Source organism: Mytilus edulis, chromosome 2 (genome assembly GCF_963676685.1).
Source record: "Mytilus edulis chromosome 2, xbMytEdul2.2, whole genome shotgun sequence".
Classification (NCBI taxonomy): domain Eukaryota; kingdom Metazoa; phylum Mollusca; class Bivalvia; order Mytilida; family Mytilidae; genus Mytilus; species Mytilus edulis.
The window spans coordinates 107798221-107816030 of record NC_092345.1 but is presented as its reverse complement, the minus strand read 5'-3'; the positions used below and the strand labels follow the sequence as shown (position 1 = coordinate 107816030).

General features: G+C 33.1%; 1 protein-coding gene across 2 annotated transcripts in view; it reads right to left on the bottom strand.

Moving 5' to 3' along the window:
* The window catches only part of LOC139513898 (integrin alpha-4-like), a 44708-nt gene extending 27227 nt beyond the window's left edge, over positions 1–17481 (bottom strand). The window contains exons 1-4 of one of the 2 annotated variants that reach the window (XM_071302843.1): positions 17193–17481; positions 8240–8376; positions 6453–6541; positions 2070–2276 (exon numbers count right to left, since the gene is read on the bottom strand). In XM_071302843.1, coding sequence (XP_071158944.1) covers positions 2070–2276; positions 6453–6541; positions 8240–8376; positions 17193–17344 — 585 coding nt within the window. In that variant the 5' untranslated portion in view covers positions 17345–17481. Of the gene's footprint in view, positions 1–2069; positions 2277–6452; positions 6542–7430; positions 7465–8239; positions 8377–17192 lie in introns of those variants that run through there. The other variant, XM_071302844.1, reaches the window with a different exon arrangement.
* Positions 17482–17810: the final 329 nt, after the last annotated feature.

The following is a 17810-nucleotide window of genomic DNA, read 5'->3' as shown; positions in this document are numbered from 1 at the left end:
CGATATCATTTGTGAACCGGTTATTCCATAACGGTCAACCAACTCGTGATGGCGTCCGTGAAATTTACGAAAAGATGAATTCAACTTCACCATTTGGAACTCTTGATTTAATAGCTTCCTTGTAAACAACCACCCTCTGTCAAGAAAATCATAATAGGAAATGCAAGCACGGGAATATCGTATCAATTGGGAGCTATATACACCGTATGCAGATGCTGTTGGAATGTTGCTACTTAGAAATGGAAAGTTCACAATTAGAAAGCTGAAATCATCTCTTTTGTCGTAAAATTATGTATTCAATCGACCCTCATTGTCAATTTCTAGATGAAAGTCAAGATATGAGGCCGACTTAACTGTATCTCTTGTATCCTTTATCTCTAGTTCAATGAGATAGATGCGTTCGACATAGTCACTTAATTTTAAATTATTTAGTGAAAGAACATCATCTATATAGCGGAAAGTAGAGTTAAAGGATATTGATAACTTCTTGTCTTTCTTCCTAAGAAGTTCCTGTATGAAGTCAGCCTCATAAAAATAAAGAAACAAGTCAGCAAGAAGAGGGACACAATTGGTTCCCATTGGAATGCCGATAGTCTGTTGAAAAACACGTCCTCCGAACGTAACAAATATGTTGTCAATCAAGAAATCAAGCATCTTGATAATGTCAGTTTCAGAGAATTTTTTGTTTGAATCAGAGTGATCCTTTACAAAGTAGGATTTGTCCCTTCCTAAAACAAGGTTTCGTCGTTGTTCCATTCTTTTTTAATGAAACAAAGCAATACCAACTCTTTCAATTTGTCTTTAAGTTTAGAATGTGGAATACTTGTATAAAGTGTAGAAAAGTCAAATGTTTTAATACTATTACAAGATGAAAGAGAGTTAGATTGTATGTACTCTAAAAGATCTTGGGATTTTTAAGTATCCACATCTGATTCACACAACCTCTAAAATAGGCTAAATTGAAAACTTCATTCAAACCTATGATAAAATTGAAATGGAAATGGGGAATTTGCCAAAGAGACAACTACCCGACCAAAGAGCAGACAAAAGCCGAAAGCCACCAATGGGATCTTAAATGAAGCGAGAAACTCCCGCATCTGGAAGCGTTCTTCAGCTGGCCCCTAAACAAATATGTACATTAGTTCAGTGATAATGGACGTCATACTAAACTATACATATATATTGTTTAAAAACACTATGTTTACCGAATACTTACTGAAGCATTTTTTTTTTTAAATTATTTGATGTATTATTCCATGTTGTGCAACAATAATAAAAGCAGTCCTGTATCCCTGTCTTTATTTATCTCAAAAGCTTAGATTAGTAACGTCATAATTATAATTGCCTTTAAAACAAAAGGTTATAACTCAGTGAAAAAATTTAAAACATGGATTTTTGTAAGAAAATTTTCTTTATGATACATATAAAAGAGAAGATGTGGTATGATTGCCAATGAGACAACTCTTCATAATGACCAAATGACACAGAAGATAACACCCTATGGCCTTCATCAATGAACAAAGCCTATGCCGTGAGCAAAGCCTATACTGCATAGTCACTTATAAAATACATCCTTTAAAAAAGGGGCGAAAGATACCAGAGGGACAGTCAAACTCATTAATCGAAAAATAAACTGACAACGCCATTGCTAAAAATAACAATAACAAAAACAGACAAATAATAGTACAAAAGACACAACATAGAAACCTAAGACTAAGCAACACGAACCCCGACAAAAACTTGGGGTGATCGCAGGTGCTTTATTACTTCAATTTAACGCGAGCATCGTTATGCTATGGCTTAAAAATAGTTTTATTGTTGACTGTTTAAGTTTTTTAAGAACAAAAATGTGAAGACAACCTTGAAAAACTCCTCCTTTTCAGTTGTATACATGATATTGTCTTATTGTAGAGTTGAAAAAATTTAAATAGTACTTTATTTTTAAATTTTACTTTTTAACACAAGTATTTCTCACTTCAAACCAAAAGACTTATTGAAAGACTTGCTCTGATTTTATCCAAGGCAAAATTCGAATGTTATAATAGTTTGAAATAGCTTTATTTCGTTACCTTTTTGTTAGATATAGATAGTCCTATCTGAGCAAGTATGTAATCTAATTGTTGTGGATATTTTTTTGTGATTTTGAAGAAGTTGTTTTTAAACTGTTTCGTTGTATACGACTGCAAATTTCTATCTATGTTGAAGCACCTTCCAATAGGATGGACAAACCCGGAACTTCTCAGAGGTATCATATTCTTCCAGAGAGGAGCACAAGTCTTAAAAAAGTAAACAAATATATTACATTAGTTTTAAGAAGTACAATAATAGATTATCGCACAAAACAAGACAGAATGTACAAGTACGCAGGTGTGTCCGGTAAATGTAAAATAGACGTTAATTACGCTGCCTCGTGTAGAGAAACAATCCTTACAACAAATTTCTGAGGGTCCGTAAGCGACCTGTTGCAAGTAGTCTGCACTTCTGTGTTGACTTGAGTTATCAGTGATATGTTCATTATAATAAATTAACTGTTAACAAAACTTTGAATTTTTGAAATACTAAGGTTTTTCTACCTCAGAAATAGATTACCTTAATTGTATTTGGCAAAACTTTTAGGAATGTTTGATCCTCAATGCTCTTCAACTTCAACTTTGCCCTTTTATTCATTTTTGATTCGAGCGTCACTGATGGGTCTTTTGTAGACGAAACGCACGTCTGGCGTATATATAAAATTTTAATCCTGGTATCTATGATGAGTTTATTTATTTCTCCCTATCTAATATACTCTTATTTTCCAGAGGTAGTCAAAATTTTCCCGATCCTCACCCCGGATGATATCTATTACAGGACCTAACTATTGTATATATTTTTAATCTATTCTCGCCCTGAATATGCATTGAATATTTTACACTGGACGCTAGGCAAATTAAAATCAATCATCATAGTTCCAAATGAAAAGACCAATATTTGACCTAGAAGAGTTAATATTAAGTGTAAATTTGTCTAAAAGGCAATAATGGTTTCGTGATGATCATTTGTATACCTAATATGAAAAATAATGTCTTAAACAATTTTTTTATGCTAGTAAAATCTGTATGTAAGGACATCTATATGAATGGTAAAAACAAATAACCTAATAGTATATAAGCAATATCTAATAGAGCCTCGTTTTCAATATAATTTGCATACGTAATTTTGAAAGTTAACTGTTTACATAATGCCACTGACTGGTTATACATAATGAATTATACATTGACATGCATTTGAGATTCTTATCATTAAATTTAAGGCATATATCGCAATTCCAATGTCACCACATAATGTAAAATATGTTATTTAGTATAAAATTGAGAATGGAAATGGGGAATGTGCCAAAGAGACAACAACCCGACCATAGAAAAAAAACAACAGCAGAAGGTCACCAACAGGTCTTCAATGTAGCGAAAAATTCCCGCACCCGGGGGCGTCCTTTAGCTGGCCCCTAAACACATATATACTAGTTCAGTGATAATGAACGCCATACTAATTTCCAAATTGTACACAAGAAACTAAAATTAAAATAATACAAGACTAACAAAGGCCAGAGGCTCCTGACTTGGGATAGGCGCAAAAATGCAGCGGGGTTAAACATGTTTGTGAGATCTCAACCCTCCCCTATACCTCTAGCCAATGTAGAAAAGTAAACGCACATTAAAATTCAGTTCAAGAGAAGTCCGAGTCTGATGTCAGAAGATGTAACCAAAGAAAATAAACAAAATGACAATAATACATAAATAACAACAGACTACTAGCAGTTAACTGACATGCCAGCTCCAGACTTCAATTAAACTGACTGAAAGATTATGATTTCATCATATGAACATCAGGCACAATCCTTCCCGTTAGGGGTTTAGTATCATACCATCATAACATATATGAGAAGAACATAACCCGTGTCATGCCAACAACTGGTTTTAGAATAAATGTGTTTAGTTCCGATGCAAAGAACCTATAAGTGAATCAATATTAACGCCAAAATATGCAATCTTTAATGACCTGACAAAAGTATCGTAACTATATCCCGTCTTAATAAGTCTATTCAAAGGTTTTGTTAGTTTTTGAGGTGAATACTGACACCTTTGTGCTTTATAAAGAATATTTAGGTATCCTGTTAGCCCTTGTTGCTAGATAAAAGAGGGACGAAAGATACCAAAGGGACAGTCAAACTCATAATCAAATCCAAAACAAACTGACAACGCCATGGCTAAAAATGAAAAAGACAAACAGAAAAACAATAGTACACACGACACAACATAGAAAACTAAAGAATAAACAACACGAACCCCACCCCAAACTAGGGGTGATCTCAGGTGCTCCGGAAGGGTAAGCAGATCCTGCTCCACATGTGGCACCCGTCGTGTTGCTTATGTGATTACAAATCCGGTAAATAGTCTAATTCGGTAGGTCATATTCATGAAAGGGAAGGGGATTGTAGTTACGACGTAAGGAACATATCCGATATCATTTGTGAAACAGTTATTCCATAACGGTCAACCAACTCGTGATGGCGTCCGTAAAATTTACGAAGGGATGATTTCAACTTCACCATTTGGAACTCTTGGTTTAATAGCTTCCTTGTGAGCAGTAAACCTCTATCAAGAAAATCATGATAGGAAATGCAAGCACGGGAATATCGTATCAATTGGGAGATATATACCCCGTATGCAGGTGCTGCTGGAATGTTGCTACTTAGAAATGGAAAGTTCACAATTGGAAAGCTGAAATCATCTCTTTTGTCGTAAAGTTTTGTTTTCAACCGACCCTCATTGTCAATTTCTAGATGTAAGTCAAGATATGAAGCCGACATAACTGTATATGTAGTATCCTTTATCTCTAGTTCGATTGGATAGATGCGTTCCACATAGTCACCAAATTTTGAATTGTTTAGTGAAAGAACATCATAATGATTGAATCGTCTGCTGTGTCTCAATGCATTTGCAACTAGAGATTTTATCCTCTTTTCTATGTAAAATTCTTTTCAAGATTATGTAAGATTAGAAGAAGTTGCAATGGTTGAAAAGTCTGTTTTAATCAATGTAAATACTATTGCAATCAACCTTAAAATATCAGAATTTAAACCAATAAAGGAAGAATAGTGTGACTCTTGAAGAAGTCATAAGTGAATTGGGTTTTGATAAAAGTATAGCACAATGAATAATTAGTTATCAAATGTACCAGGCTTATAATTCGATACGCCATATTTTTTTTTACATTATATAAATATATTTTTATATTATAATGATAACGGAATAGTAACTAAGTGGATATCAAATATTAAAAATATTTTTGATAATTCTGGTATGTCCAATATATGAAATGCACAGTTTGTTGATAAATGGGTGTCAAAATATGTTGAGCAAAAACTCTGCCGTCTCTCTGACTCAAGCAATATTGATGACAAGTACCACTACGTCGTAAATTGTGCAACATTTAAGTTGAAAAGAAAAAATGTTTACCGAAATATTGTAGGTCAACCCTAATATCAATACATTTGATCAGCCGTTTAACTCATTGAATATTATAATATAAGAAAAACTATGTAAATTTATTAAAGTTATTATTGTGGAAGTCAGTTCTCCAAGTTAATTTCATTGTATTGTTCACAAATGCATGTAATAATTGTATATTATAGTTATATTTATGTATGTTCTCTTTATCTATGTAATTCTTGTTTAATGAGAAATAATGAATCGTATCGTATTCATTAAACACGCGTTTCGTCTAATAAGACTCAGCAATGACGCTTCGATCTAGATAGCAAAGCTGAAGAGCACTAAGGACCCGAAATTCCAAAACGTTGTGTCAATTACGGTTAAGGTAATCTATGCCTCGGATAAGAAAATCCAAATGTATTTCCAATAATTCATACTTTTGCTGCGTCACACACAATTATAGTTTATAATAAATTACCTTTTAATTTATAATCGTGTCAACACCTATGTGCTTACTACTGAACTTGTGATACCCTCGGGGACGAAACATACTAGACTAACATCCACCAGCAATGGTATCGATCCAGTGTTGTTAATACTTATCTAAAGTACCAGGCTAATATTTCGATACGCCTGAGTATAACATATGTTTAGGTTTTTAGTTTATGCTATTTACAACCTTGGGTGATTGTGGTATATTTATATCAAATAAAATAAAAGAGCCAGTCGAGGTAAAGTGAATGTAATTTCCTTAAGATAATGTACTCCTCAATCAAAAAACAACGCCATAAAAAAGCTGACATCTAAACACTTGTCTTCAAATCTTTACGCAGAAAACTAAGAGTTGAGAAACATGAAAAAAGTTAGCAAAGGTACTAGGATTATAATTTAATACGTCGGCGCGCGTTTCGTCTACAAAAGACTCAACAGTGACACTCATATCAAAATAGTTATGAAGCCAAACAAGTGTTATTTACTTACAATTATGGTGTCATCAAAAATAGCCATTGAAGCTCCAAGTAATTCTTCATCTTCCTCGTACCCAGGGAGGTCTGGCCATCTTACATTATCTGTTAAGCATATATTTTGATGGCATAAAATCAATAAGTTGATAACGTTTCATCATGTCAGTTTTTATTAACTTGCATTTTTTTTTTAATTTACCACGAGTTCGGTGACTGTGTTATACATGTTTACCCCTTGATGAACCAAGACATTATTGATAAGAAATTTACTTTCCAATGTTTAGACAAGTTTTCCCAGTAAAACTCTACGAAATTATAAATGTTTTATATCACTTTGTTTCTTTTCTTCTCTTTTCGAACAACTGTGCACTAACAAAACAAAATAATAAAGATTTTGAGGATACAATTCATTCTGTTTGATATGTGTAAAATCATCTAAGTTGATAAAAGGAGAAGACAATGAATATAACTTATGATTAATCACTTTTTTTCATTGAAAAGATCTCTAACCACTTATTCCTGTTTACAACTACATTTCATAAATAATGTCACGGGTTATAAGTCTCATACAAATTAAATAGAAGAAACGCTTAAATAAATAAATCGTTTATAGGAAGTAATTGAATATTATTTTTTAAAGATATCAATCTATTAGGAAATTTAAAATCCACTAGGTGACGGATATAATGACTTAAATACTTCCTTTATAAACCATGAAACAAAAAATGAAAAGTTGCCAGACTGCTCTATGACTTTTTCTAAAACCATTCATTATGTTTCACTCACACTTTTGAAGTTTTAAATGTGGTTTATAGCTGGGAAATTATTTTCATTTAGAGAACTTGCGTTTGGCCTTAAAAACATTATTGTCATTCGATTAGTTCTGATGTTCATTGGTTCACACTCACGTCCTTATTAATTTTTAACTATTGTCAGTTCTACTGTTCATTAGTTTCACTCACACTCACGCATAGTATTAGATTTACTTACTTACCATTAGTTCTGATGTTCATTGGTCCACACTCACGTCCTGATTGATTTTAACCTACTGTTAGTTCTGTTTATTGGTTTCACTTACATTAACATCCGGAATAAGATTTACTTACTTACCATTAGTTCTAATGTTGAGGGGGGATAGGAGGGGTCTTGATCCAGAAAACCTGGGCTTAAAAACACGAAATCCCGAAATCCCGAAATTAAATAAAGTAAATCCCGACGTCCCGAAATCAGAAGAAAAGAATTCCCGGATCCCGAAAGGGTCAATCCCGAAATCCCGAGCATAAAAACACCCGATCCCGGAGTCCCGATAAAGGTCCTATCCCCCCTCAATGTTCATTGGTCCAAACTAACGTCCTGGTTGATCTGTACCTCCCGTTAGTTCTCATGTTCATTGGTCCACACTCTCACGTCCGAAATGAGATTTTACTAACTTACCATTGGTTATAATGTTCATTGGTTCACAATAAAGTCATGGTTGATTTTTACCTACTGTTAGTTTTGATGTTCATTGGTCCACACTAACGTCCTGGTTGATTTTTTACCTACCGTTAGTTCTGATTTCATTGTTCCACTATCTCACGTCCGGAATGAGATTTACTTACTTACCATTAGTTCTAATGTTCATTGGTTCTCACGTGTCTTGTGTGGTTAATTTTGTAGTTTATTGGTTAACGCTCACGTCCGGTATGAGATTTATTTACTTACCATTAGTTCTAATGTTCATTGATTCGCACGTGTATTGTGTTGTTAATTCTGTAGTTCATTGGTTCACACTCACGTCCGGTATGAGATTTACTTACTTACCATTAGTTGTGATGTCCATTGGTTCACACGTGTCTTGTGTGGATTGAGTGAAGTTAAGTTTACACTTAAATATATTGCCTGGTGTCTTTATGTTTTGGTTGTTTGTAAAGTTTGCCTTTATGGCTCCAACCACAACCCTGTAATGATGCAAGTAAGAATATAAAAAAAATCAGTAGGGAAACTATGAAATTATAAAAACACCATAAGATCGATAATTAACATAAGAAATGGAAAATCAGCACTGGGATTCGTGTTGCTTATTCTTTAGTTTTCTATGTTGTGTCATGTGTACTATTGTTTGTCTGTTGTTTTATGGGTTTTTTTCATTTTAAGCCATGGCGTTGTCAGTTTATTTTCGATGTATGAGTTTGGCTGTCCCTCTGGAATCTTTGGTCCATCTTTTATCATAAATTTGGTATTAAGCTTCCCGCTTATGATATAGATAACAAGATCAAGAAAAGGTCAGTGTTCATTGTTAGTATTTACTTTATTCAATGCTACTTCAAAAGGATAAATCTCTTTAGTGTACATAATTAAGTCGTCATTATTGAGAGCCAATATATCATCTCAATATCTAAAAGTAATATTTCAATTTTGTATCTGATGTTTTTCGATGGTTCTTTGCTGATTTTAGTCAAAAACTGTAACTTATAACAATACCGAAACAGGTCCGCGATAAATAATTCACAGTTAGTCCTAGAATTGCTTGACGACGATATACGGAATCTCCAAAGAAAACAATGTTATCAAGTTAAAAGTCAAGAGCTTTTTAGATCAAAGCATGTCCAAACGATCTAGTGTTTTTGTTAGTAGTTACTAAAAAATGATATATATATATGCACTCTTGTCAATATATATATTGTCACTGACTCAGACGTACTTATAATATAATTATTTTCTGTGACTGTATCTTGCATTAATTTGTAGGATCCTTAACTATATATAATTGAGCAGATCTGTAACGATAACATCTCCATGCCTTATATATCATGTACTGTATTAGACGCTAGATTAAAACTGACGAGGAAAGGTAACACACGGCCACCGAAAGCTTTATTATTGTGAAGCCAATGTGGTCGTGTGGTCTAGCGCACCAAACACAGTGCAGGCGATTTGATGTCGAGATATCTCAGTAGCATGGGTTCGAATCCAAGCGAGGGAAGAACAAAAAATTTGCGAAAGCAAATTTACAGATCTAACATTGTTGAGTTGATGTTTAGACGAGTTGTATATACATAATGTATACAGCCATGCATCACCATCATTGCTGGTGATCCGATGGATAAATTTGTTGTAGAGGTGTCACTTACTCAGACGTACTTATAATATAATTCTTTTCTGTGACTGTATCTTGCATTAATTTGTAGGGTTCTTTACTAAAGATAATTGAGCTGATCTGCAACATTAACATCTCAATGCCTTATATATCATGTACTGTATTACAACGCTAGATTAAAACTGACAAGGAAAGGTAACACACGGCCACTCAAAGCTTTATTATTGTGAAGCAAAGGTGGTCTTGTGGTCTTACGCACCGGATACAGTGCAGGCGATTTGGTGTCACGATATCTCAGTAGCATGGGTTCGAATCCCAGCGAGAGTAGAACAAAAAATTTGCGAAAGCAAATTTACAGATCTAACATTGTTGGGTTGATGTTTAGACGAGTTGTATATACATAATGTACACAGCCATTTACACCATCATTGCTGGTGATCCGATGGATAAATCTGTTGTAGAGTTGTCACTGACTCAGACGTATTCATAATATAATTATTTTCTGTGACTGTATCTTGCATTAATTTGTAGGATCCTTTACTATAGATAATTAAGCTGATCTGTAACAATAACATATCCATGCCTTATATATCATGTACTGTATTACAACCTAGATTAAAACTGACGAGGAAAGGTAATACACCGCCACCGAAAGCTTTATTATTGTGAAGCCAAGGTGGACGTGTGGTCTAGCGCACCGGATACAGTGAAGGCGATTTGGTGTCACGATATCTCAGTAGCATGGGTTCGAATCCCAGCGAGAGAATGGACAAAAAATTTGCGGAAGCAAATTTGCAGATCTAACATTGTTTGGTTGATGTTTACACGAGTTGTATATACATAATGTACACAGCCATGCATCACCATCATTGCTGGTGATCTGATGGATAAATCTGTTGTAGAGTTGTCACTGACTCAGACGTACTTATAATATAATTATGTTCTATGACTGTATCTTGCATTAATTTGTAGGATTGTTTACTATAGATAATTGAGCTGATCTGTAACAATAACATATCCATGTCTTATATATCACGTACTGTATTACGACGCTAGATTAAAACTGACGAGGAAAGGTAACACACGGCCACCGAAAGCTTTATTTTTGTGAAGCCAATGTGGTCGTGGGGTCTAGCGCACTGGATACAGTGCAGGCGATTTGGTGTCACGATATCTCAGTAGCATGGGTTCGAATGCCACTGAGGGAAGAACAAAAAATTTGTGAAAGCAAATTTACAGATCTTAGATTGTTGGGTTGATGTTTAGACGAGTTGTATAAACATAATGTACACAGCCATGTATCACCATCATTGCTGGTGATCCGATGGATAAATCTGTTGTAGAGTTTTCATTGACTCAGACGTACTTATAACATAATTATTTTCTGTGACTGTATCTTGCATTAATTTGTATTATTCTCTACTTTAGATAATTGAGCTGATCTGTAACAATAACATATCCATGTCTTATATATCATGTACTGTATTAGACGCTAGATTAAAACTGACGTGGAACAGTAACAAACGGCTATCGAAAGCTTTATTATTGTGAAGCCAATGTGGTTGTGTGGTCTAGCGCACTGGATACAGTGCAGGCGCTTTGGTGTCACAATATCTCAGTAGTATGGGTTCGAATCCCAGCGAGGGAAGAACAAAAAATTTGCGAAAGCAAATTTACAGATCTAACATTGTTGAGTTGATGTTTAGACGAGTTGTATATACATAATGTACACAGCCATGCATCACCATCATTGCTGGTGATCCGATGGATAAATCTGTTGTAGAGGTGTCACTTACTCAGACGTACTTATAATATAATTCTTTTCTGTGACTGTATCTTGCATTAATTTGTAGGATTCTTTACTATATATAATTGAGCTGATCTGCAACATTAACATCTCCATGCCTTATATATCATGTACTGTATTACGACGCTAGATTAAAACTGACAAGAAAAGGTAACACACGGCCACCGAAAGCTTTATTATTGTGAAGCCAAGGTGGTCGTGTGGTCTTACGCACCGGATACAGTGCAGGCGATTTGGTGTCACGATATCTCAGTAGCATGGGTTCGAATCCCAGCGAGAGAATGGACAAAAATTTTGCGAAAGCAAATTTGCAGATCTAACATTGTTTGGTTGATGTTTACACGAGTTGTATATACATAATGTACACAGCCATGCATCACCATCATTGCTGGTGATCTGATGGATAAATCTGTTGTAGAGTTGTCACTGACTCAGACGTACTTATAATATAATTATCATCTATGACTGTTTCTTGCATTAATTTGTAGGATCCTTTACTATAGATAATTGAGCTGATCTGTAACAATAACATCTCCATGCCTTATATATCACGTACTGTATTACGACGCTAGATTAAAACTGACGAGGAAAGGTAACACATGGCCACCGAAAGCTTTATTTTTGTGAAGCCAATGTGGTCGTGTGGTCTAGCGCACTGGATATAGTGCAGGCGATTTGGTGTCACGATATCTCAGTAGCATGGGTTCGAATGCCAGTGAGGGAAGAACAAAAAATTTGTTAAAGCAAATTTACAGATCTAACATTGTTGGGTTGATGTTTAGACGAGTTGTATATACATAATGTACACAGCCATTTACACCATCATTGCTGGTGATCCGATGGATAATTCTGTTGTAGAGTTGTCACTGACTCAGACGTACTTACATATCCCGTACATCACTGAAGAAACATTTATTGTCGAAATCCGGATCTGGTGTACTAAAAAAATATATTGACACCGTATGTTTGTGGCATAATATCGTGGCCACAAGTTAAATTTTTTTCTGTTTAGTATAAAATTTATATTAAGATCCATTTTGTTACATCTTGTGATAATATTTATTTTGCAATCGCCAATGGCAGTCAGCAGGGTTAAAGAACATCAGTTGTTCGACCTGTTAGTCAAATGCGTTTTGTTTAAATATACTTTTCACTTTTTAGGTCTTTTAGAAAATGTTGTTTGTGCTGTTTTTAGACCCTTCTCTAACGAAATTTGTTTTACATGCACACGTATAAAAATTGCGGTTTTTATCCAAAACAATCATACGTTTGAACGTAGTTTTCAATTTAGACTCGTTTATATTTTTCGTTTGGGCTTGTATCATATTTTCCCTCCAGTTTATATGATTTGTTCATCCTATATTGACTCTTAAAATTCAAGAGTCTATCTAAAATTGAGGGTACTTTTTTTCTAAAATGAGGGTACTTTTTATATGGCCTTCCAAATACCGTTTCGATCCCTAACATCACTGAAGAGACATTTATTGTCGAAATCCGGATCTGGTGTACTAAACAAATATTGACACCGGATGTTTGTGGCATAATGTTTCATCGTGGCCACAAGTTAAATTTTTTTTCTGTTTAGTATTAAATTTATATTAAGATCCATTTTGTTACATCTTGTGATCAATTTTATTTGGCAATCGTCAATGGCAGTCAGCAGGGTTAAAGAACATCAGTTGTTCGACCTGTTAGTCAAATGCGTTTTGTTTAAATATACTTTTTCACTTTTTTGGTCTTTTAGAAAATGTTGTTTGTGCTGTTTTTAGACTCTTCTACAACGAAATTTGTTTTACATGCACACGTATAAAAATTGCGGTTTGTATCCAACGCAATCATAGGTTTGAACGTAGTTTTCAATTTAGACTCGTTTATATATATATATATATATTGATAAGAGTGCCTTTAGGATAGAAAAAGAAATCATGTAAATGTTGGGTTTTTTTAATCATTGTTATTAAAAATTAAAATAACTAAATTATCGAACTAAAAGGAAATGCAAAACGGAAAGTCTCTCATCAAAGGGTCATTAGCTTCGAAATATAGAAAAATAAAAGTGAACATTCCGACCGCATTTAATCCGTATAAATGTGACCTTTAATTTAATCGATTAGATAAAGATTGGTTATACGCATTTTATAGTCGTGTTCAGCCTTCAAAAGGAAAGGAATGTTAATATTGAAAGTGAAAAAAGATGAAATATTTCGTTGAATTATCCGCAAAACAATCATTCTTGTACAGGTTAAAACGATAAATAACTATATATAGCCTGACAACGAAAAGTTCATTACACGAGGTTGCTATCTATATTATTAATGTTGTTTATGTATATTCGGTTATGTGACAATCAGCAGTCTGTGGAGGTCATTTTGATGTTAAAGCAGAGAGCGTCTGGACTATAATACACAGGAACTGCCGTTTTATATATATATGTGCTGTATTTAGACCCTTCTACAAAGCAATTTGTTTTACATGCACACGTATAAAAATAGCGGTTTATATCCAATTAAATCATAGGTTTGAGGTGTTGTTACTTTTCTACGTTTTGTTTTGTTTATCTTTTTGTCTCTCTTGGTAAGGCCATGTCAGTTTAACTTTAACTGTGATTTATATTAATACGTAAAGTCATTTATACTTTTACATATACCCCAATAAGAGCTATGAATCATTTAAATTTATGTCGTAATGTTTTTTAACTCGTTCACATGTTACCCCATTTGTTATAAAACTCAGTTTTATTCTCATTCACACATACCCCATTTATTATTCAACTCAGGAGTATTCTCATATACTTCTTATACTATTCAACTCAATTGCTTTTCATTCACATATACCCCATATGTTATTCAACTTCTTTGAAAAAGAATTCAACACAAGTGTCGTTACTTTGGGGATAGTATTGTGTTTCCTGAACTGACAATTTCAATGAAAGTAATCAAATATATATGAATTTTTGGTATATTACTATATGAACAATTTTGTTATCACAAAATACTTAAAACCATATAAGGGATATTACATCGAATTGTTTACTGTGAGTTTGTAAATATATAAAAGATCCATGTTACCGATTGATTTTTATTAATAAAAACTAAGTATAAGTATAAAAGATTAGCAATTTAATCGTAATAAGACATTTGAATATCTTTCATAATTTTAATTTTGTAATTGATTTTTTTTTAAAACTTAATATGTAAAATTATTGCTATACAGTTATGAACATTTATTGTCCTACATTATATCTGTACTTATAGTTCTGTATTGAACAAGATGTGTTTGGGCAGGGTTTTTTTCTCGGACACTAAATCTCTTAAATGTGTACTTATTCATATTGTAGTCTGAGAAACATATTAACTTCTTTTATCGGTCTTTACAAATAAAAATGAGATATGGTACGATTACAAATGATACAATTATTCACTACAGTCAAAATAACGTGAGCGTAAGCATGGTAAGTAAATATAGGACATCGTTTAACTTCAATACATAAATAAACTTGACATGATAAACGATGCGTATAAGTATTTCTCAAGAAGAAGGAAATAAACTGTTGAATGTACCAGAGCATTGAATAGGAATAAGTGTAATCTGGGACATAAAATATTGTCAGTATAATGGTTAATAGTTTTCATTGTTTTTTTATTTTTTATTTTATTTATTTCATATGTTTACTATAACGTCCGTTTTCACTGAACTAGACTAGAACACATGTTTGTTTAGTGGCCAGCGGAAGTCCATCTTCGGATGCGGCTTTTTCTCGCTCTGATGAAGACGATGAAGACCCATTGATGAACTTCGGCTTCTGTTTTACTCTTTGGTGTGGTTGTTGTCTCTTTGACACATTCCCCATTTCCTTCCTCTTTTGTATTCCAGTTTTAATAGAGCGTGTAAAATATTATAAACACAGACCAGCTTGTAAGATGAGGATCTCTCTGATAACGTCAAGATGGTCTGATGACGACACCTTAACATCTGACCTGAGTATACGACCTACTGTTATCAACACTAAACAATAAAGAGTGTAAAGATCAGTATGTGTGTTCTGATTGGACAATTCAGTTTTATTTTTCTGTGTAGCCAAATCAGTCTATTGTTATGATTGGACAAATCAGTATAAGTAGGTTTTTTTCTGAGTAGACAAATACGCTTAGTTATTATCAGTGGACACATCAGTTTTATTTTTTCTGAGTGGACAAACAAGCTTTTTTTTCTGAGTGGACAAACAAGCTTAATTTTGTCTGAGTAGACAAAGCAGCACTGTCTTTTGTTCTGAGGATACAAATCGGTTTTATTGTTACTATTATAAAGAATTTATAACAGTGCTTTATATAATATTAAAATTCCCCTTCACGCTTTACAACAGATATCCTATCACATATATAAGTATTAACAATAAAATAAAAAAGACCATATTATAAAATCCTTAAACAAACAGATTTTAAAAAATATTGCATATAGAACTATATTATTAAATTTACTAATAAATCATAGAATTTATTTAAATGGGAATGTTAAAATTAAGGAGATATTACAACCGTACCAATAAAAGAAAGAAAACATTTTTAAAAAATCTTGTTTTAAAATTAAAGAATTGCCAATAAAAGTAAGTTAACAATTCAAAATTAAATGCTTAAAGATTTACAATAATATAGAAAAATTATATAAACTATGAAAAGTTCCGTATATCAGTTGGCAAATCATTCCATAGAACTGCTGCCGCTTTGTCGATTCTATTTTCTACATATGTTTTAGTTTTCACACATGACGTTGTTAATAACATGTCATTTTCAGATCTATGGTGCTTGTATTAGTTTGTATACATGAACGAGTTCTTGTAGATAAACCGATGCCGCCTCGCAAAGTCTTTAAAACATACACAAGAAGTTTATATAGGCATCGATACGTTACGAGGATTGATGTAATGTGGTCGTACTTCCTCTTCCTTGTTATGACCCTAGCTGGTGTGTTTAGGACTCGTTGTAATCTTTGGATAATGTTGCTTGGAGTCAATAATGTGTTCCCATAATCTAAACCAGAGGTTACAAGAGAGCATACTAATGTTTTGCATGCTCTTTATGTAACAAATGAACGAATTCGTCCAATGTTTCTGATCTGAATAAAACATGATTTTGATCCAACACTTATTTTTTCTTGGACAAATTAGTTTTATTCTTTTGAGTGGACAAATCAATTTTGTTGTTCTGAGGGGGGAAATCAGTGATATTGTTCTGAGTGGACAAATCAGTGATATTTTTGCTAATTGGACAAATCATTTTTATTGTTATGAGTGGACAAATCAGTGAAATTGTTCTAATTTGATCTGAGCTTCACTGGTGAGTCTTATGTAGACGAAACGCGGACCTGACGTATTAAATTATAATCCTGGTACCTTTGATAACTACCTAAGTTGACAAAGCAGTAATATTTTGTTTATGATTTGACAATGTAGCGTTATAAATCAAGGTGAAATCATTAGTAGTAGTCGTTCACACTGATTCACGATCAATAAAATAATTATAACGTGTATCTAGTTTGAAAACATTAAAAAAATATCTTTTAAATGAAAGTTACTTAAACACAAGCACACTTTTTAATCTTATTTACACATAGGAAATAATCTTCAACTCTAAAACTTTCCTTTAAATGGTCAGGGGAAAGTCTGATTTGTACGTTGCGTTTAGACTCGAGAATTATATCTTTCAAAACGAAAACAAAAATATTAGCCTTCCTCATATTTGTTTTATTGTTAGAAACATGATCTGCCTACCTCAATTGTATGCTGTTTAGTTTTCTGTTAATTTCCTTTTAATGTTATATGAAGTCATATATATATATATATAACCTAATATTATAGTATTAGATATACTGACCATTTCTGACTATCCTCATTGCTAAACATTACAGCAGAATATCCAAAATGTGTCCCTTCTGGCCCGAGAATATTGACTACATTGTTTGTATCTATATTGAAACAGTTTATTCCAATTACCAGCATCATAAATGTTATCACGTTTAATGTCATCCTGCAATCACAGTTTACTATTGAGGAAATATTTAACACAAATTTACTTTTGTATTAGTCATTGAGGAAATGAAAAGTTCAATGTTTACCTTCGATTGTCTTTAAAAATGTCCTTTTCAAAATTTTTATCTACTAATACATAATCAGGAAGACACTACTTTTTGAAATTTGAATAGCTATGTCATACTTGAGTTGATGTTACGTAAATTACCAAGTAGAATATACATCTAATGAATTATAAAGGGTATAATTTTGTATATGCATGTTACTTTTAATTGAAACTAATACTTTTAAAATCAATTTTACCTTTCTGCAACATTTAACTAAAATGTTTCACAAAAAAAAACTCAGTTTAAACAATTATGTGACCAATAATACTACATATTCATAATATAAAAAGGTGTGGGTTAATTGGTCTACTTGTCTCTTCTCGATATCATTTCGTACCTAAATACTATACATTTAT